At 36.5% G+C, this 20919-nt stretch overlaps 2 protein-coding genes across 3 annotated transcripts in view; one reads left to right on the top strand and one right to left on the bottom strand.

The window, feature by feature from the left end:
- Positions 1 to 6734, top strand: part of MFSD14A (major facilitator superfamily domain containing 14A) — a 33070-nt gene extending 26336 nt beyond the window's left edge. Inside the window, exons 9-12 of the mRNA XM_027868266.1 lie at positions 512 to 624; positions 1688 to 1785; positions 4312 to 4475; positions 5541 to 6734. Of these exons, the coding sequence (XP_027724067.1) occupies positions 512 to 624; positions 1688 to 1785; positions 4312 to 4475; positions 5541 to 5747 (582 nt within the window). The 3' untranslated portion in view covers positions 5748 to 6734. The remainder of the gene's footprint in view (positions 1 to 511; positions 625 to 1687; positions 1786 to 4311; positions 4476 to 5540) is intronic.
- A 408-nt stretch (positions 6735 to 7142) lies between these two features.
- The window catches only part of SASS6 (SAS-6 centriolar assembly protein), a 32174-nt gene continuing 18397 nt past the window's right edge, over positions 7143 to 20919 (bottom strand). Inside the window, exons 14-17 of one of the 2 annotated variants that reach the window (XM_027868240.1) lie at positions 16232 to 16360; positions 13030 to 13124; positions 9336 to 9430; positions 7143 to 9212 (exon numbers count right to left, since the gene is read on the bottom strand). In XM_027868240.1, coding sequence (XP_027724041.1) covers positions 9115 to 9212; positions 9336 to 9430; positions 13030 to 13124; positions 16232 to 16360 — 417 coding nt within the window. In that variant the 3' untranslated portion in view covers positions 7143 to 9114. Of the gene's footprint in view, positions 9213 to 9335; positions 9431 to 13029; positions 13125 to 15617; positions 15791 to 16231; positions 16361 to 20919 lie in introns of those variants that run through there. The other variant, XR_003569611.1, reaches the window with a different exon arrangement.

The following is a 20919-nucleotide window of genomic DNA, read 5'->3' on the forward strand; positions in this document are numbered from 1 at the left end:
TTAAAGTGCTTTAGGTCTTGTAAAGTTCTGCAACATAGAGTTATAAATTTGCGATTTAGCTTTAAAATATGTACCTCTTTAAACGGTTAAAATGGTAAAAATTACTGAATTGTGATCTATTTTATGTGGGCACCCCAGTGTGCCCATATTTTAGTGTAGATTTTTTTTTTAACCTTGACTCCCCAGATCAGCTTCTTATTCAATAGACTATATAGGTATGAGGCTTGACTTAGGTGCCAATAGGCACTTGATTTAGGTGATAATAATCTGTGAGGTAAAAAAGTGTTGCATAGCAAATGTCAAATGCTTAAATTGTCCAGCTTTCCTTTGAATCCATGATTAAAAACAAAGGAAACTTTCTTCCCCTGTCTCTGCATTACAAAGTATGATTTTAGGATATATCCTTGAGAATTATTGCTAGAAATGTAAAGCAAAGATAGAATGATGAGATCACTAAAATTATTCAACAGCTTAACTAAAAACAGTTGCATTTTTTTTTTTATTCTCTCAGACCATAGTATTGAGTTTACTTATGAGATCAATTGGAAACAAGAACACAATCTTACTGGGTCTAGGATTTCAAATATTGCAGCTGGCATGGTACGGCTTCGGTTCAGAGCCTTGGTATGTATATGTATATGCATTTGTACTTCAGATTTTATTGTCTAAAATGGAAACTTTTTCAGGTGTTTCTTACTAAATATGTCATTTTGTCTCCAAATGGGTGCAAATCTTTTTACCTTTATTTGTTTGAGCTTTCTATAGAACTAGTTTGAGGGATAGAAAGTTCGTATTTCACAGATAATTGACTGGCTGAGCCTTCGAGCTCACTTTAAGGTCACTGACTCTTCTGGACCCTAAATAGTACTTAGCTTAGTGTGACATGTCAGCTTAAAAAAACACTCTTAACAGTCTGTTTTACAAAATCCCTTAATAACAAGGACCTGAAAGTTAGTTTTATTGATCATTTTTTTTTCTGTTTAGAAAAAAAGAATTGATTAACCCCAGTGTTCTTTACTGGTGGCAAACCAGCAATGAGTGAGTAAAGTCCAGGTGTTTTGGTCTTACTTCCATGACCCTCCTCCTCAGCTTTTCTTGCCACAGTCTGGTTTCCTGCAGTGAGGTGACCATGATGCTGGTGTCAAGATGCCCACAAACGCCATTATGCCCAGGTATCAGAGGATCTTGACTCCATGATTCAATACAGCTGAATAATCACCTCTTTTGACTTAGATTTTTTTACATAAGGCAGGTTTTGTGGTGGGGGTGGTGGTACTGAATTTGTTTTTAAAAGGGCCCTGGAGTGTGGATTTTGTAAGCTTCAAGGTTTCTTTAATGTCAGACAAGAATATTCACTTGGCATCCCAGGTAGTTTTTCACTAAAACTTCTCCTAAATGATTGAAAGGTTTATCTAAAATCAGCTAACTAAAATCTACTGGTCTGTTCAGACTGGCACAGAATAGAGTAAACACCTTGAAGAACAGGTTTAGCTGATGGTCTTCTGGTTTCAGAGTGTTCAGAAAACATGTCAGTATATTCTAACAGGCCAAATTGTCTCCTCCCCACCCCTGCTAAAAATGACCCAGTTGCAGGATGAACTAAATTAATGGGTAAACTAATGGGTAAAAAGTATGCCAGATTTGCTGATTTTATTCTGAATTTTGCCTTTTGCTTTTTTGATTGCAGGATGATGTGGGCTGCTGGGGCAGTAGCAGCCATGTCCAGTATTACCTTTCCAGCTGTCAGTGCACTCGTTTCACGGACTGCTGATGCTGATCAACAGGGTGGGTAAAGATGACAGGAGCCAGTGGCATGGTTATTAAAAAAGTATGAAAGCTTTTTATCTGATGTTTTAGTATACTTCATTATCATTTGAGACTTTTTCAATATAAAGAAAGGATAACTGCTGGCCTACTTATGAGGGAAGAAATAAGCCAGATATTTAGTTTGCCTTCCCTAGCTTTGCATTTTTAATATACAGGCCTCTTGATGAGAGATTATTCCTCAGCTCCATTTCTGATTGACAAAACAAAGATTGGTTATCAAAATATGATTCTGCATTTACAAAGCAAAAATCAATATACAAGATGTGGTCTAGCTTTTTTGTTTTTATGAAACAGTATAGTTTCTGCTAACTGAGGATCTGTAACATCATCACTGTTTCTGCTCATAACTTTTGGAGAGAGAATTTCATGCTTTGCTCTTTTTGCTGGCTGGGCCTAATCCAGTTTAACCAAACCTGGTAAGAATAGTTCAGAATACATTGAGATGAGACTGTTTGGTAGGGGAGAATAAAAGTTTGAAAAGGATGTTGGAATCTATGATATTAGAACAGAGAGAAGAAAGTGAGAGGATTTAGCACAGTGTTAACAACTTGGTTGCCCAGACTTCAAACTACATCCCACAGATCTTGCCAGACACCTACTTTGTGACAATAGGGAAGTCATCTAACCTTTCTCAGCCTCATTTACAAAGTGGATCCCTACTTTACCATGGTAATAATCTGCAATACTTACTTCACAGGGCTGTTGTGAGATTCAAATGAGAAAATATGCAAAGCATGTTGCAAACTATAAAGTGCTATATAGATAAATTTCAATTGTTACTCACAGCTGAGGAGATCCTCTAGTGGAATTCTGTTAGAAAGAAGGAAACAAACATTTATGCCAGAAATACAAATACAATTAAAAAGACAGTTAAAAGGGAAGTGAATGAGCATTTATATGGTGTCTGCTGCTTTACAAATATCTCATTTGCCTTAGAACAACTCTGGGAAGTAGGTGCTGTTATTACCCTATTTTACAGTTGTGAAAACTCAAGGTTTGGCAACTTGTTCAGGGTCACACAGCTAAGAAATATCTGAGGCTGGATTTAAACTCAGGTCTTACTGACTCTAGTCCCAGCTCTCTATTCTCTGATGAGGAATGGTTTTGACATCTGCAAGTCCAGGAGCAGAGCCATGCAAGGAATGAAGGCTGACTGACCTGGGTTCCTTCACAAAATGGAGGCCTCACGAGGGACTTATTGGTGGGAGAAGGGAGAATATCCTGGAGGAAGGATATTTGAGGGTGAGAAGGCTGATAGAGTTAGTTGGATGTTCCACGAGGCCCCAGGCACTTAAGGGAAGTTCCGGATGAGAGGACAAGTGAAGTGATGGCTTCAGACTTCATGGTGGACCTAGGGGACCCAGAAAGTGTAGGGCCTTGGTGTCCATTTTCTCTTTATTGAGTCATCTTGAAATTCTTCTCTAGATGATACATCTATGCTGGAAGGGTTGCTCCTCAGCAGACAAAGCCTCTCTGTTGGATAGACTAGTCTTGTCAGTTCCCTGGCGTAATACTGGATAGGCAGTTTTATTCCCCACTACCTCCAACTTTATGTTAAGGTGCAGTCTTCAACTGGGCTCCTGCTGGGCTCTCTAAAGAGCAGAGCCTTGGCCTTGGACAGGACGAAGCATTTCTAGTTTTGCCCCTTAGGAGTTTGTTGCCTTCCAGGAAGGTGTGAAATCAGAGGTTTAGCCTTTAGGAAAAAGTCAGAACGGTTTAAAAGTGCAATGTACATAATTACAGAATACGTAATTGCTGGAACCAATTACAGGGAAATCCTGGATAGCCACAGTACTCCATTTAATTTTGTGACATGTTAAGGTAAAGAAATCCAACAAAAATGGTTCCATTACAGATTTTTCCAGTCACATAAAAAAAACTGAAAGGATGTCCTATATTTTCTCTAAATCCCATCTCACATTTACAGCATTATATACTTTCAAATGCTTAACTTGTATTTCGTAGAACTAAAAGCTATAGAATAGCATTTTGTGACTATAAGGATGTATTTGCTGGCCTATCACATCCATGTATTTTCCTAATTCATGACTCTAATCATTTCATTCCCTTGATCCAAAAAATGTGAATGCAAACTAATCTTCTTGGGGTAAAAGGATCTAGCCTCTTTTTCTTGCCTTTTTTTCACTGTTCCATTTCATACAGGTCTATTCCAACCAAACCACTCCTGCCATGCCTTTGAACATGCCATTTCCCATGGTAGAACATGACCCCTTTTCCCAGTTCAGATACACACTTGCCTTTTATACTCATGAATGTGTTTGTGTTACTTCCTCCCTCTACTTCCACTGTGAGATCCATGAAGCCAAGGCCTAGCTTTCATCTTTTTATCTATAAATTTATTTTATCTAAAAATAAATGTTGTGAAATGATCATTTAATTGATCTGAGGACTATAATTACAGCATAGAAATGGTTGTATTGCCAATAAGAAAAGTGTTAAGGGTGTGTATTCTTTACCATTTAGGTGTTGTTCAAGGAATGATAACAGGAATTCGAGGATTATGTAATGGGTTGGGACCAGCTCTTTATGGATTTATATTCTACATATTCCACGTGGAACTGAATGAACTACAAATAACAGAAACAGATTTAGCAAAAAATCAAGGCCCTCAGCACCACACCCAGGAGGTATTTTCTTCTTCTTGTTCACGCTAATAAATATCAAAATTTCATTAGGCTGCACTAAAGGACATATTAGAAGAGATTATTTTATTAAGTCATGTGTAAGAGTCTTCCTTTAGTGATTAAATAGGATAAAATATTTAGAAAGTCATTCTTACAAGCTAGTTACAGCAGATTTTCTACCAAATAGATTTTAATACATTCTAAATAAAACCAACTAGTTATATGCAAGACTGAGTTTTACTAGTAGAAAGCCATTTGTGCTGTGGTGAATCTTTACGATTTCATCATATCCACTGAAAGGCAGGTCATGACTTCAGCCAACATGAATAGTCTCCCAAGTTTCTTCCCACTTGACAAGTGAGCTTTAGATTTACCTGAGTGTTCAGATGATTTAAGTAAAAAGCATTTGTTAATTTGGCTGTAGGTAGAAAAATAACACTTACTATACAGGTAAGTTCAGAGTATAAATTATTATAAACCTAAGAGGAAGGTAGGACTACACTTACATATTCTTTTTATTTAAACACTTCTTTTCTGAGCTGTTATGCTTATTCGAAACAGGGAAACTCAGTTTAACAAATATTTATATTCCTCTGCCTGCTTTGGACTTTGGAGATTTGATGTCTTCCTGCATTTAGAATATTCTAAATAATAATATGGATCCTTCTCCATTATCCTTTCCCCTCAACTTGTCCCTCAAGACTTTCTTAGCTGTTTCTCTGAAACAGAAAAGTCTACCTAAAGTTATACCAAGAATCTCACTTTCAGATATAATACTGGATGAAAAATATCTTTACCTCCTTACATTTTTTCTAAGTCCAAAATCGGTAAATGATAGCTCAACATTTGCCCTCTTTCTTTCTGGCAAAGATTTTATAATAATTATCAGAAAATACTTCTTTCATGTCACTATTTCAAAGCCAAATTTGTGAAGACTTAATGGCTAAGAGGAAGAAACGATGTCCTTAAAACAGACTAGAAATAGCAACCCCCTTATTCCTACGACAGAGAAATTTATGAACATATGACTTTCTTTGCAAAATCCTAATTGTTTTTTTCTTTCCCCAGAATTCCATCATTCCTGGCCCCCCATTTCTCTTTGGAGCCTGCTCTGTTCTCCTGGCTCTACTTGTTGCCTTGTTTATCCCAGAACATACCAACTTAAATGTAAGAGCTGGCAGTTGGAAAAAACATTGTGGTGGTCATAGCCATCCTCATAGTCCACAGGCTCCTGGGGAAGCCAAAGAACCATTGCTGCAGGACACAAATGTATGACAATAGATGCTGGGAAAAACTTTTGTCAGCTCCTAGGTCTTGGTTTTTCACCTGCAGTTCTGGATGCATATTCCATTTTCATCCAAATTTCATTTCATACGGTTGTCTTAAGAAACTTATCTGCATGAAAAATAGAACAATTCTCCAAAGATGTCACTTTAAAAAAATTTGTTTCACATCAGTCTTTTGCCACTAAACTTTATTGTAAAGCCTTAAAGTTTAGTTCCGGAAAAAAGGAAAAAGTTATCTATGAATAATCTCCATGGCATATATGTGCCTCTGCATCCATTTCCTTAAGGTGTTGAGCTTTAATTCTATTTATGCTGAGTCTCAGTGAGACACTAGTAGGTAGCATAGTTGTAGACCCAATTATTTTAATGCTGTAAAATCTTGGGTCTAGTGATTCAAAGCCTTACGCACTAAGTAAGGAAAAGGTAAAACATTTTGCATTTTTTACTTTTTTTTAATTTTTTACTAAATGCAGAATCATGTTTTAAGCTTGCTTACAGAACAGTAATTTTTAAAGAAATATATAAGTGCATTGGGGGGGAGGTGGGGCATTATATGAAATAGTTATCAGACCATTTGGTATTTAAATGGGTGGGTGTTTAGAGCCTCTAAGACTCTACTGGCTCAAGCACAGCTTTCCAAAAATAGTTTTCATATACCACTGTTGTTTTGATGTTTGCATAATCACAAGGACCTCAACACTTGAATACAGAAACTATAAATTATACAATAAACTGATAGTCTTGAAAATGTCAGTGTGATATCTTTGTATAGATATAGTGGCCTTTCAGGATTGTCATAGTAACACTTTACAAAGCTAATGCTTGTCCTAAATTTTCAGGACCCTAGAAGAGAGCTTTATATAATAATTACTGATGTGAATTTCTCTAAAGTGTATATTTTTGTGTCCAGTTATATTATTTAAGAAATGTTACTTTGTATAAATTGTGTATAAAATATTGTATAGTTTAACATGTTTTTCTTGTCTGTGGTTTGCTTCTTAAAACTTTGACCATGATTGAGTACAGTGGGAAGGGTGGGGAGAGTGTAAACATACTATTGTTAAATTGTTGTAACATATAAGTTTGTGCACATATACACACATACACATATATATATACACACACATCATATGCATATATTTGTAGTATAAGGTTTTCAGCATTTTCTCTTCATAAAATATATGTGTTTTATATATATATATTTTTACACTAACTATACACACATAACTAACTATACATATGCAAACTAACCACTGTTAGGGTATACATATAGTTAGAATATATCACACACATATATGTGTATATAAAACTTTACAGTACGAATACAACCTCATTTCCCTTTAAAAGCTTGGCTTGGCCATTCTCAATAAACTTGGGACATATATTACTGACCAAAAACCATTTTAATATTTCAATTACATACATTAAATGTATAACATTGATTTTTATAAACAAATGTACAACTTTTACACTGCAAAACAACTGAAGAGTTTAAGAGGTAAGAACACAGTAAATAACTCATCGCAAATTTCCAGCAAGTAGTTGGTATGGTTTCTGTTGTCACATATAAGAAAAAAATATGAGCATTTAAAAAATACTTTGGTAAATCTTACTAGGCTGCTTTCATATTTAAGGGTTAAGAGGAAGGAAAGGGTTGAATTCCTTTACAATAACAAAAGGCTGCCTAAATGTACCCCAATTACCAATTTTACTAACCAACGTCCACATTCAATTTATAAATATGTACTATACAATATTTACAACAAAGAACATTCTAAGGTTGCTTTCAAAAAGCTGCTTTATAATCCACATTTCATTCAAGTCACTGTAATCTAGTTAGGTTATTATTATGGTATCTTAAAGATTATAGGATTGTAACTTAATAAGCCTGACAGCTCAACAAAATAGAAGACTCGTAGGCATGATTATACCATCTTAGTTTTTTTTAAAAGCATAATTAATAAGCTACAATTTTCTCCGAAGGGATGACTGTCTACACGGCAAGCTAATTTTCCCCTAGATCTTAAATTACGTAAGACTCAAAATCCTGGAAAGGGCTTTATAGCAAAATCACCAAAGATTTTAACTAATCTTTTAAAGTATGTCACCTACTGATGCTAGCATTTAAGAAAAAATGCATTTCTGTCTCTCAAACATGCTAATTTGTACATTTTAAAATGCTTATGCATAATAAAGCCTTCATGCTTAAGAATTAGAATTTATCAGTCATGTACAAATTATCTGAGGAATTAACTGCATAGAGAAGAATACTGGTGAAAATGAGAAGGGAAGGGGATACTATAAATATAAATGACAGTCCCAAGAAAATAGTTACCATTGAAAATGTGCCTAGATACTTTGTGGCAATTAATAGTGCTCACAGTCTAGTACAGCATGTAAGTTCCTACTCTTAACTTTTCTTGGCTTATTGAACATTTGTATTAAAAGCTGAGGGGAAAAAACTCATTTTCTAATGAGACTTATAAGTTTTGCATAGCTATTAAATATTTAGACAAAGGGCCACTTGATAAAATGTTTCTGCAAAAATTTTAAATTGAAGAAAAACTTGATGAATATAGGAGGCCAAAAGTGTTTTGAAATTAATCAGTTTAGATGACATTTCAACCTAATCTGGCTGTTAGCTTTGCAACATTGTCTAAAATGAGCAGAAGGTTAAAAAAAAAAGGTATCCTATCACTAGGTTTCAAGGAAGGCACATGTTAATAAATCGACTACAAGAACTATTTTGCACAGCTGGCTAAACCCAGAAGAATTACACTGATTTCTTAAAAATGAAATTAAATCTATTAAATCTTAGAACAATGTTCCAATGTAACAATCTTTATGAAATCATATATAAATCTCTTTAAAAATTTTCCATTAGAAAACCAGTAAGCTATCAATACTTCAAAGAATTCCTATTCAATTGCTAGATAAGGTACTCCATATGGGAAACGTTACCAGCACTCTTTGGTTTTATATTAAAATTGCTCTCACTTAAAAGGGTTATGGCCTTCTACATTTATTTCAATGAAATACATACAGTTACTACCCTCAAAAATGGTACCAAGGCTCCTTAAAAAGAAAAGGCACTAAATATTCCATTACCTGGGAAATATAGCCCAAGGTCAAAGTCCAAATTTAGTTCTTGCTCCCATAATATTTTCCACATATAGCCAAGATAACATCTTTTTGTGGGATTAAAACACTAAATCATCAGTAATCACTTAATAAGGTCAAAGGCAAAGTTATCTTATTCATGGTGGTTGCACTTATGTTGCTATGTTAAGAGCTCATCTTCAACCAGAATCATTACCATTCTCTCAATACTTCACAAAGCAAAACTGCAGGTTTGGTCACTGTCCAGGAAAATATGCCGAAGCTACAGAAGGAGGGAGCACTGCAGGTTTTGCTGAAGCTTGTAGTGTTGTTAAAGAGCCATCCTTCTGATGTTCTATAAGTAGGGGGAAACAAGTATTAGTTCTTTGATTTCATACATACATACATACATACATACATACATTTAAATCACACTATAAAGAAACTCCAATTTAGAAATGATTGAGAAGATTCTTACCTGGATTACTAAAGAGGTTTTGACTAAGCCCTCGTAATGGAATACTATCTTCCCTTTTCTTCAAATATTTCGATTCCAGGCCCAAATTTTCACCACTAATCAAAGGGGAGGAAAAAGTACTTAATTTTTCTTTTCTTAAGCAGATCATTCCTTAGTAAAATCCAATGAAGCTCAGCAACTAAAGGTTGAATTCTGTTAAAGTACAGTTTCATATGAGGAAAGAAATGGTTTTTATGTGATAGGGTGGAAAACAGGAAGTGAATAATGAAAAAAGACATCAACAAGGATTAATACCACTTCATACAAAAGATGAACCAATATAAGGAACCTACAAGAAGTTGACCAGTGCTCAGTGAGCAAACACTTGATTAGACCAACTGGTAGGCATAGGCAGTAATGAAATTGTAAAGGCTAGTGCTATACTGAGCAAAAAGTGACAGAGCTGGAAAAAAAGCTTGCTTAACACTGGCCATACTCACCGATTCCATGGCAGAAGAGCCCTCGGGGCCTTATCCATCCAGCCAGCACATTAAGAATCTCCTGTACAACAGTATGACTGGCTGTACAGCTTTGGCTGGAAAGCCTACAGCAAAGGAGAACCCACTGCTTCCTTAGGCAATCCATTTCAACTACAGAGAGCTGTTAGGAAATTTTTCCTTAGAGCAAGCTGAAATGTGCCACTTTGCAAATTCCTCCCATTGCTGAGGGGCAAAGCAGAACAAATCCAATCCTTCCACATATCAGTCCCTCAAGTATTTAAACACAATTATCATGTTCATCTCCAGTCTAATATTCGGCCCAGGAGAGGGGATAAACACATCAAGATATAGGGTATACAGCTAGAGAATAAAATAGCCAGTACAGAACTCTGTTGAGAAACAACCCATAACTGGGGCAAGACATGGATAATTATGCCAGCAAAGAGTAAAGAGTTACCAGAAAAGTATGGAGCCAAGAAAAACCATCACAAAAATCCGGAGGAGAGGGTATCCAGGAAAAGAAAATGTCAAACGCTACAGAGAAGTCTAGAGAATTGTGCAATCCTGTAACATGGAAAGGGGATCCTACTAATCCTCTCCAAGCTCTCAAATTTTCCCCTCCTATTCAGCATTACCACTACATGACATCTCCAAAGAAATTAAAAAAAAAAAAAATAAGGGAAAGGACCCATACATAGAAAATATTTGTGAAAAGTACTTGTGTTAAATGAGTAAGCATTAAAACGCTTACCACCTGCACAAAACACTGCTAAAGCAAAACAGTCCCTGCTCTCAAGAAGCTTGTTCTAATGGGAGAAACAACACCTACAGGTGTCAGCCACAAGATGGAAAGGACAGGATATAGTGGTCAAAGTAGATGCTAATTAATTTTCTTGTGTCATTTCTACTGATAAAAAACCATCCATTTCTGATAATGACTCATTTAATCTACCAAGGATTTTCATAGTGAGAACTTTATTTTCCAGATCTTCAGTAGCCGTGGCTTCTGAGGAGGCAGAAGTTCTACCACCCACAGAAGCAGACACCAGGTCTCATCTCCATAAGGGTGGCTAAAATGGTGGCTATGAGGACTGGACTAGAAGTAAGGTCTGGGATGTTACTACTTCTAGAGGTCTTAGGCTTACCTAATCACTGGTCAGCAGGAGGTGATGGCAAGAAAAATAGGCTCTTTCCTTCAGGATGCCTTACTACTTCAGCTAGACTAGCCTAGCCTACCCACCCCATAGGTGGGAGTTTTTGTTATATCAAAGAGCTGGTGCCCATCAACTGGGCTGAACAATTCAAGGTATATGGCTGTATTTTTACTTGACCATATTTAAGCTATAAAAGAGGGATTTTCTTTTTTTATGAGGGAGGAGGGGGAAGTAAGGTAGTAAGGTTAGTGACAGCAATGCCAGAAAAAGAGAAGAGAAAGAAAATGTCAATGGAACATTTTTTAACCTGCACAGAATAGAAAAGAAGGTTCAGAGAAAGAAAAAACAAAGGAAAGCTTTGGAACAAATATGTTAAATCTATTATATATTTTTAAAAAACAAGCTATCTGTATAGAGATTCAAGCTTCACATACAATTCTCTTTTTCTGTTTAATAGCTTCTTGTTTGTCGTATTCAGCCCAACAAGAAATTAAAGTCTGGGAAAAGACATATTCCTCCCTTCTATCACGTTCTTCCTTCTTGAAGAGCATTAGGGTCACAATAAAAGTTCCCCTTGTTAGTGACTCCATCTTTGATGGATGAAATCATTAAGTCAAGTCAAAAAATGATTAGCTGCTTAGCTCTTGACAGAAAATCACCTATCACTAAATATCTCTTAATGCCATATTTGTGATTTATTTCCTCAACCTTAACCTCTCATATAGCAAGAAAAGATAAAAAAAAATGGTATAGTCTGGGCATTGTAATGGTGCTCAAGAAATAAAAAAATAATTAGAGAAAAGACTGTCATCTTGGATCCTTGTGAAGAATCTGTACCAATGAAGGGTGTTCCCACATGCACAGGACAAAAGAGCCATTAAAATTATCTCCATTCCTCTCCACCTTTTTTTTGACTCTTTAAACTTCTTTCAGCAGCATGCCCCTGCAACCTATTCTTACTCTGAAAGATGTCTCTGCCACTAGGCAGTATCAGCCTTCTCACAATATTCTTCCACTCCTGCTGGCTTCTCCCAATGAAGATTCCTCTGCCCTCAGAGTCAGTCAACAAACATCTATTAGGTGCCTACTGTGTGCAGAGCAGCGTGCTAAGAGCTAAGCACTGAGGATACAAAAAGAAGCAAAATGGTCCCTGCCCTCAAGGAGCTCACATACTAACTGGGGAAAACAACAAAAAAAAAGAAGCTGAAAAGGGTGGGGTGGGAGGAACATATGATGAAGTCCTCATGGGAAATCTGAGGAAATTAGCCTCAGAACTGATTGTATTTTTAGCATGATGAGTTTCTAAAGAACATTAAGTCCAGGAAAGTAGCAGGATGGAAAACAATGGCCCTGTAGCCCCTTCCTCTGATTGGTCAGTTCCTGGAACATCCATTTTAGAAAAGGGCCCAGACCAGCCATGCTTACTCCTCTATTCTTCTTCTCAGGGCTTGATCTTGACACTCTGGATTTCTTTCTCCACTCCTTCCCCTTACAGACAGACACACAGACACAGACACACACAGGCAATCGCACATTTTTCAAGCTCCCTAAGGACTGTTTCTTTCTTTCTTTCTTCTTCTTCTTTTTTTTTTTTGGTTAGGCAATGGGGTTAAGTGACATACCCAGGGTCACACAGCTAGTGAGTGTTATGTGTCTGAGGCCGGATTTGAACTCAGGTCCTCCTGAATCCAGGGCCGTACTCTATCCCCTGCGCCACCTAGCTGCCCCAGGAATGTTTCTTTTGCTTCTATTTGTATTCCCAGCACTTAGCAAGTGCCAAGCATAAAGTAAGTGCTTAATAAATGCTTGTTGATCTAATCTTCAACAATGCCAGAAAAAACAAGATGTTCTTACGTTTCAGAAATCTCTCAAACATATCATTAAACCAAAAATGCTGGGAACTATTTCCAGTTAATCTGTAACCAATAATTAACATTCAAGAGACAAATAGATTTATGTTTATGTTCACAAACTCTTGCTGTAGTAAATCTAAAACACTGACTTTACAATATAACTGCCAATATGCAATATTTTAATTACATATAATAAAAAAGTATTTACTTCTCTTTATCAGTTGAGCGAGGTATATTAATAGATCCTCCTGAAGGAACGTCTCCTGAAGTATTTGTTTTTGCAAACTGCAAGTTAAACTGAACCTGGTAAAAGACAAAACATTTCACATGAAGCTATGAAAACTAATAGCATATTGCTGTAGTTATTTTTCTCCTAGAAAATCCAACTACAACTTGTCTTTTACTAAAGCTTACCCACATCTTTTTATGTGTAAGGTTATACTCCTTTTTTTTCCTAAGCTGTACATAAAAGTTGTGACTTATAAAGTAAGGAGATTTATTTAAAGCACCAGAATTATATGACAATAGTCATTAATAAATCGTAACTGAAGTCCAAGATGATGTTTTTAAACCCCGTTGTTAAATTTCTATCTGCCAATCACCCCTAGATATAAATTGGATGGTCAGTGATGATCCTAATTAGTTTCTAAGCCTCAGTGACACTAACTTCCAAGCATTAAGCTGCTGTCACCACCATGCTTCACTTACTGTGGGGGAAACAAAATATTTTTCCCATGAAACTAAATGTCCCTGATTCATTATACTTCTCTAATATAGTTTACCTGAGACATGTCTGGATTTCTACACAATAAATATGATTTACTCCTCTTTGACCTTGATAGATGAATTCTATAGATAAACTGTTGAGGTCGAAGCTAAAAACAACCAAGTCTTTTTTTATGGGTTTTACATGTTCATTTTCTTAGGTCTAAGGAGTATTATGTTTCCCCTATAAACCTGGATGTTTTGTTCCTGGGTCATACTTCCATGACCATTATTTCCTTATTACTATTTTCTTCAAAAACATGTTATTTTCTCCAGTTTCCCAATCCTTCTGCTGTTTCTATTTGTCACTAGAAGTGAAAAGTATAACCTTAAAAATGTTCCGGTTAAGGTTTCTTTCAGGATAAACCAGTTTCTACAACAAATATTACTTATTAACCACTTCCAGTTGACCCCGTAGAATGGGACAGTGGAAAGAGTACTGAAATTGGAGTCAGAAAACCTAGATTCAAATCCTGGCTCTACCACTTATCAGTAGGGTGAGCATGGATGGATAAATCACTTCAATATCTCTCACCCTGAACTTCTTCATCTGCATACTATTACCTCTATCTCCCTCACAACACTACTGTGGGAGATAAATTAAGTGTTTTGTAATCATAACTGAAAAAACAGGTCATGATGATTATCATTTTTAATAAACTAAGTCTGACTTTTTCATCATTTTCCTAGGTTGTAGAGGTGAATGAATGTTGTCTTTTTATGATATCATAAACATACAAAGAGACAAATTTGACCTCAAAGGTATCAATGAGACATGGAAGGTGAAACCCATGTTTGGAATATGAGTTCTGGATGGACATATTTTATGTAGGGGAAAAAACCAACAGGATACGTAAAAGGGGGTGAGATAGCACTATTTACTAAGCAGGCATATTCATGTGAGGAAATCCAGGAACCAGAACTGAGAAATATCGTGAAAGGTGTTTCAGTGAAGATCAATGGAAGAAAGAACAGAAATAAATTTGTTATTGAAGCATACTATAGATTACCATGATAAAAATAAGACAGATGAGGCATTTAAGAAACATCAAAAACCTAGTACAGAGGCATCACACAGTATGATGAAGGACTTGAACTATTTAGCTATCTACTAGGATCTCTCTAACAAAAGACAAGCCTTGTTTTAATTATCATTTCATTCTTATTTAAAATTTCATTCCCTTTTTTAAAGGTGGAAGAACCAATTAGGGCAATTTCTACTTTAGATCTGATTCTAATAACGGGGAAGAAATGGTTATAGAAATGATGGGAACATTAAGGACAAATGACTACTACCTCAACCGACACATAACATAGACTATGGGATAGCAGGTATCAAAGAGATCAAAGAAAGGATAAATACAACTCCACAAGCTAAAATCTTACAGGGGAAATAAGCCCGAGAGGGCCCCCTTCTCTCCTTGGATACCGGTGAAGGCTCTCATCACCTCCCACTTGCCTACTGCAATAGGCTGCTGGTGGGTCAGCCTGCCTCAAGTTTCTCCCTATTCCAGTTCGTCTTCCACACAGTTACCAAAGTGATTTTCCTAAATGAAAGGTTCAACCATGTCACTCTTCTACTCAATGAACTCCAGTAGCTCCCTAACACCTCCATGATCAAATAACAAATCCTTGCTTGGCTCTGAAAACCAATATAGCTCGACTGTACTTGTTTGCCTGTGTCCCTCAACAGAATGCCCGTGTATTCCTCAAGGGCAGGGACTGTCTTCTGCCTCTCTGTTTCCCCCTTGAACATACTAGGTGCTTAATAATGCCTGACTTTTTCAAATATGAATTAGTCAATGAAGTCCCTTTTGATTGTGAAATTTTATTTCTAGATCCTCTCTACCTTTTAAAAACTTTACTGCTGTCAAAAATTCTTAACATTTCATCCCTATGCTTCTTATAATATTTCAAGTGTATCACTAGCATATTTAACTTAAAATTTTAGTTTAGGCAACTTATTTTTATTTGAAAAACCATACACAATTCAATTCATCACAGCTTCTAGCCTAAGACTTACTGACTGACCTTGAAAGGACTGCTGCTACAGGATGAAATAAACCCCTGTTCTGTTTACTCCTCTGCTCCCAACAAGCCATACAATAAAATCAATCTCATTACTTTATGGTCACACTTTGTATATCCTTTGAGCAGGTGGTTCTAGTATATCTTGGGCACACTTTGGAAATTATGTTAAGTTCCTGAAAAGTTACATGTAAAAAAAAATGTACATAATGAATCAAAATTTCAAAGATACATTTTGAAAGAAAAAATGATTTGATGAAAATCACTTAAGGAACATCTTTCCTTTGCCAATGTACAGTGAATTTATTAATTTATCCCATCAACCCAGGCAACAGACTATGATACCACACGTAAATATATTCTTAAGTGTCACATGGTCAATTCCAATTATACTGGGAGTTCTCTTTCCACGGGATATCTTAAGTAGAAAGGTGTTATTAGACTTCAGAATTATAGCAGCATTTATCAACTCCTAGTTATATGGTTTATTTTGGAGGAGGCCAAGAAGAAACATTCAAGTACAGTTTAAAATATAAAAGTGCTTTATAAAAGAGTCTTCAGTTCTGTTTTTAATCAAACATAAAAATCTCCATTTATAAATAAAATAAAATGGCTACCTTTGGTCCAGAAACTGGATGAGCAGTGCTTTTCGAAGCTACAGCATGAGGGAAGGTACTGTGGTAAGTAAATGCGGAAGAAACAGGATAGCCAATTCCACAGTTTGGAAGAGGTAGTCTGTTATCAAGCTAAAAAAAAAAGTGGAGGGGAAGAAAGTATCATTAAGGAAAAATGAAAGCTATAAATAGTATTACTTAATATTACTTACCAGTAAGCACCAGCAAGTTATGGAAATAATAGCTAGCATTTCAAAGTCCTTTAAAGTTTTGCAAAGTGCTTTATGTATACACAGCACACCCCAAAAGTGTTAGTGCAGTTTTAAGCTACTAAAGCTAAATAACAAGAGGATAACATTTAATAATATTTTAAATAACAAAAATTACATTTTACAGATGAAGAAATTGAGGCACAGAAGTTAAGTGACTTGTCCTGGGTCACACAGCTAATAAATATATGAGACACTCTTAGAACTCAAGTCTTTCTCACTTCCAAGTCCAGCACTTCACCCACTATGCCACATGGCTGACCCACAGAATAGTAAGACACACAGTTGTTCACCCTATCCTCTGAGACCAAGTTACCTCAGCCCTATAGCTAGCCTTGTTTACCAAAGTCAACAGTGTCTGGCTCATCCTTGGTCCAGAATAGCCCATACAGAGAAACTCAATATTTCATTGTAGGTAATTATATGAATTAACTAATTATCCTGTAACTATAAATTTTTATTACTATCATTTCCACTAAATATTTATAGTTTATGGTCTTATCTCTGTGGAATGAAATTATTTTGTGTTGTTTTTTCCTTGTTAATTTAAAATTCACCTTATTTAACTTAAAATAAAATTTTAGTTTAAGTAACTCATTTAAAAAAACATATACTAACATCTAATTATCTAATTTCACCCCACCCCCTGCCTCACGACCCCTAACTGTATTCATAGTCTGGCTCCAGCCTTTCCTTCTAGGCTCCTTTCATGTTACTCTTTATAGACACTCCACATTACAGCCAGTTGTTTTAAAAGAGAAAGGTCCTAGTAAATGTAGTCAGTTATTTTAGGCCAGGGGAATGGGGTCAGAGGGAAATGTGCAAGGTAATAGGGATACAAAGACAAAATTAAAAATTAGTTTCTGCCCTCAAGTTTACACTCCCTGATGGAACATATATACATTTTTTTTTTTAAATTTGAGGAGAGAACATTAATAGTTGCATAATCAGAAAAATTCCCCAAAGACAGCATGTCTCAGTGGAAAAAGCATGGGATTTGCAGTCAGAAATCCTGAGTATAAATCCCTGTTTTGTTACTTACTATCTATGTACTCTTGGCCAAGTCCCTTATCTTCTCCACGACTTATTTTCCTTATCTATAAAATCAGAGGGGTTGAACTAGCTGGCCTCCCACGTCCCTTCCAGCTCTAAATCCATGATCATATTATGCTTTAAGAGGTTGCTCCTGAGTTGGGCCTTGAATGAAGCTAGGCAGTCCAGTAGGGGAAGGTGAGGAAAGAAGGCAGGCACTGGAATGCCTAGTTTGGAAAACACCCAGTGGTCTAGTCTAGCTGAAATGTACAGTGTTTATAGAAGCAAAGACGGAGCCAGATTGTGATAAGCTCTAAAAGTAGAGAGACTGGAGGTACAAGAAGAAAGAATACAGTTAGGGGTTGTAAGGCAGAGGGAGGGACAAAATGTTAAAGGATTGTGATTAGATAAAACAATTGCAGAGTTCATGAACAGGGAAGCAGAACACCTGTGGACAATAAGATCAATGGTATGACTGTTTCTGTGAAGTGGTGGAGTAGATGAACAAAATGAAGAATTAGGAAAACAATATCTGAGGAAACATCAACATGTATACTGATTCTCTTAATATGAGAGAAGGAGTTGGGACAGAGAAGCCCAGATACTGAATTCAGTGAGAAATGAGGAAGAATGTCCTATAGGTTGGTAGGTAACAACTCCCAGGGTCTGGATAGGATGATACATTTGGATAGAGTAAACTGGAAAGCAGGAAAGGTTACTGAGTGCTGGTTATAGAGGAGAAATGACAATGAAGAAAAAGAAGTATTCTGATTCCACTACCAGTGAAGAGGGGTGGGGGGAGAGAAGTACAACCAACGCTGGAAAGGACGGCCAGGACACAGAGTCATTTGTGGGAGCCAGGTCTCAGGAAGACCCAAATATGAAAGAAGCAAGAGAAGGAGAGGTTTACAGTGACAAATTTGTTACTTATGGCAGGAAATTCCAGGGGGCACAGTGGAAAGGCAGGTATACCTGAAGTGGATATTAGGTTGAGGTAGATAAGAATAAGGGAGAGGACCTTTGTTCTTTCACAAACCATGGAAAGAATCAGTACTTTGGAAATTCAAATTCCCACAAGCATTTACACATTTACCATGTGCCAACACTGGGGACATAAAGACAGAAAAAAAAAAAAGAAACAGTTCCTGTTCTCAAAGAACTTACATTCTACTGGAAGATTACTTTGGAAGCTGTGTGGAAGATGGAACTGAGACAGAAAAACAGCAAGCTGAAAATCCAATTGTTTGAATTGCCCATCTTAAAGACAATGAGGACCTGAAATAGGATGGTGGTCACGTAAGTAGAGATATTCAGCAGAGGAAAAATGCATAAGACTTGGCAACTGAATGGATATTGGTGATGAGAAAAAGAAGAGTCCAAGAGGACAGTGAGGATGTGAACCTGAGTCAGTATAAGTATGGAGAAAAAGAGAAAAAGGAAAATTTGCAGCAGCAGACTGAGGGTAGAAAGATAATTCTCTTTCTGGCACACTGAATCTGAGATGCCTATGGTTCATATAGCTGAAGATATAAGACATACAGATGTTGATGAAGCACTAGAGCACAGCAGAAAGATTACTGCTGGACAGTCAGATTTGGAAGGGATCTACACAGAGATGATAGAACCTATAAAAGATAAAGAAATCACCAAAAGAAAGGGTGGAAAGAGATGAAAAGAGAGTCCAGGACAGAACCTTAGGGCACACCAATGGTTAGAGAACAGAACATAGAAGATGATCCAGCAAAAGAGACTGAGAAGAAAAAGTCAACCAAATATGAGGACAACTAAGATAAAGTAGTGGTGCAAAAACCCAGGAAGGAAAGAGTATCCAAGTGGAGGGTTTGACACAGTGGTATTATATGCCAGAAAAAGGTCAAGGATAAGTACTAACTTTTCTTGAGAAAAGTCCCCTAGATTTAGAAATGAAGAGATCACGGTAAACTTGCAAAGAGCAGTTTTAGTATGGTGAAGAGGTTAGAACTCTCAAGAGGTAGGAAAATGGGAGGTGAGGAAATGGAGGCAACGAAGACAGGAAGCTTTTTCTCAGAGTTTAACTGTAAAAGGAAGGCGAGCCTGAGAACAATAGCTAGAGGAAAGGTAGGTTCAAGTGATGAACATTTTGGGAAGAAGAGTCAGAATCTGGTCCTCATGAGGCTTTTACAGGGTAATAATTTCCTGACTTGCCATAATGATAATGTCATCCTTCAAAAGATTTAGGATCTAACAAGGGAGAAATCTAGATCTGATTTTCATCAACAGGGAGGAAAAGGTGTTGCAGTAGAAAAGATGGGAATCTTGCAGGTAGACAGGGTAACCATTCTATCTTCTGTGATAGGGGAAGAAAAAAAAAAAAAAGAGAAGGCCAGGCACAGTCTGATACATACTCTAGATTTGGTGAATGTAGATTTCAAAACATTTGCAGGAAAAATAGTAAGGATACTACAGTCTAAAATTCTATCTGGAAAGTTAGGTCAAGGGGGTGGTAAACTTTCAAGAATGGAATCTGGAAGACACAAAGAAAAACAATTCTGATATGAGGAAAAATAGTTAATTGTCTGAAGAGTTGGGAGGATAAGAAACCAGATGAATGAATACAAAAGCATAGATTAATACTCTAAGAGGAGTTTCAGAAGTGCTACATTACAGAATGAGGTAAGCTGTCAAGAAAAGCTGAGGATAAAAAGGGGCTTTTGAAAAGCTATCCTGGGAAAAGAGGAGGATCAGAGAATAAAGAAAACTGCTGCCCCTCAAGAATGCGATGAAGACAGCTACCAGAGAAAAGGTAGAAACAACCAATCCTTATTTTGCTCCTCTTCTCTTTGCCAAGGAGAAGGTAAAATGGCTAATATGAAAACATATGCCAATATTAGCAAGATGATAGGAAGAGTTCAAGCACCTACTTGACTTTGATGAATTCAAATCACCCAGCCCAGATGAACTACATTGTAAAATACTGAAAAAATGATGCGACTGCTGAGCCACTGTCAGTTAAATTTGAAAGATCATGGAAAACGGAAGCAGCACTGAAGGAGTTGACAGGTGCAAATGTCCTGATTTTCAATAGAAAAGCAATGAAATCTATAAACTATTGGCCAATGACTGATGCCTGGGAACATTCCAGAACAGCTCATTAAAGAGATGGTTAGTGAACATTTAGAAAAAGATGTAATGTTACAAAAAACCAGCACTGGCTTCAGTAAGAACAGGTCAGGTCTGACTAATCTCATTTCCTTTTATAAAGGGGTTAATACTTGGGTAGATAAGAAAATGCTGTAGCTATAGTCCCCCTAGATTTGAGCCAAGCACTTGATAATTTACATTAATAAACAGTATTCTTATGGAAAAGATGCTTGTGCAAGCCTATAATACAATTAGATGGATTTGGACCTT

This window comes from Vombatus ursinus, unplaced genomic scaffold (assembly GCF_900497805.2).
Source record: "Vombatus ursinus unplaced genomic scaffold, bare-nosed wombat genome assembly UNPS02014787.1, whole genome shotgun sequence".
In the NCBI taxonomy this organism is placed as follows: domain Eukaryota; kingdom Metazoa; phylum Chordata; class Mammalia; order Diprotodontia; family Vombatidae; genus Vombatus; species Vombatus ursinus.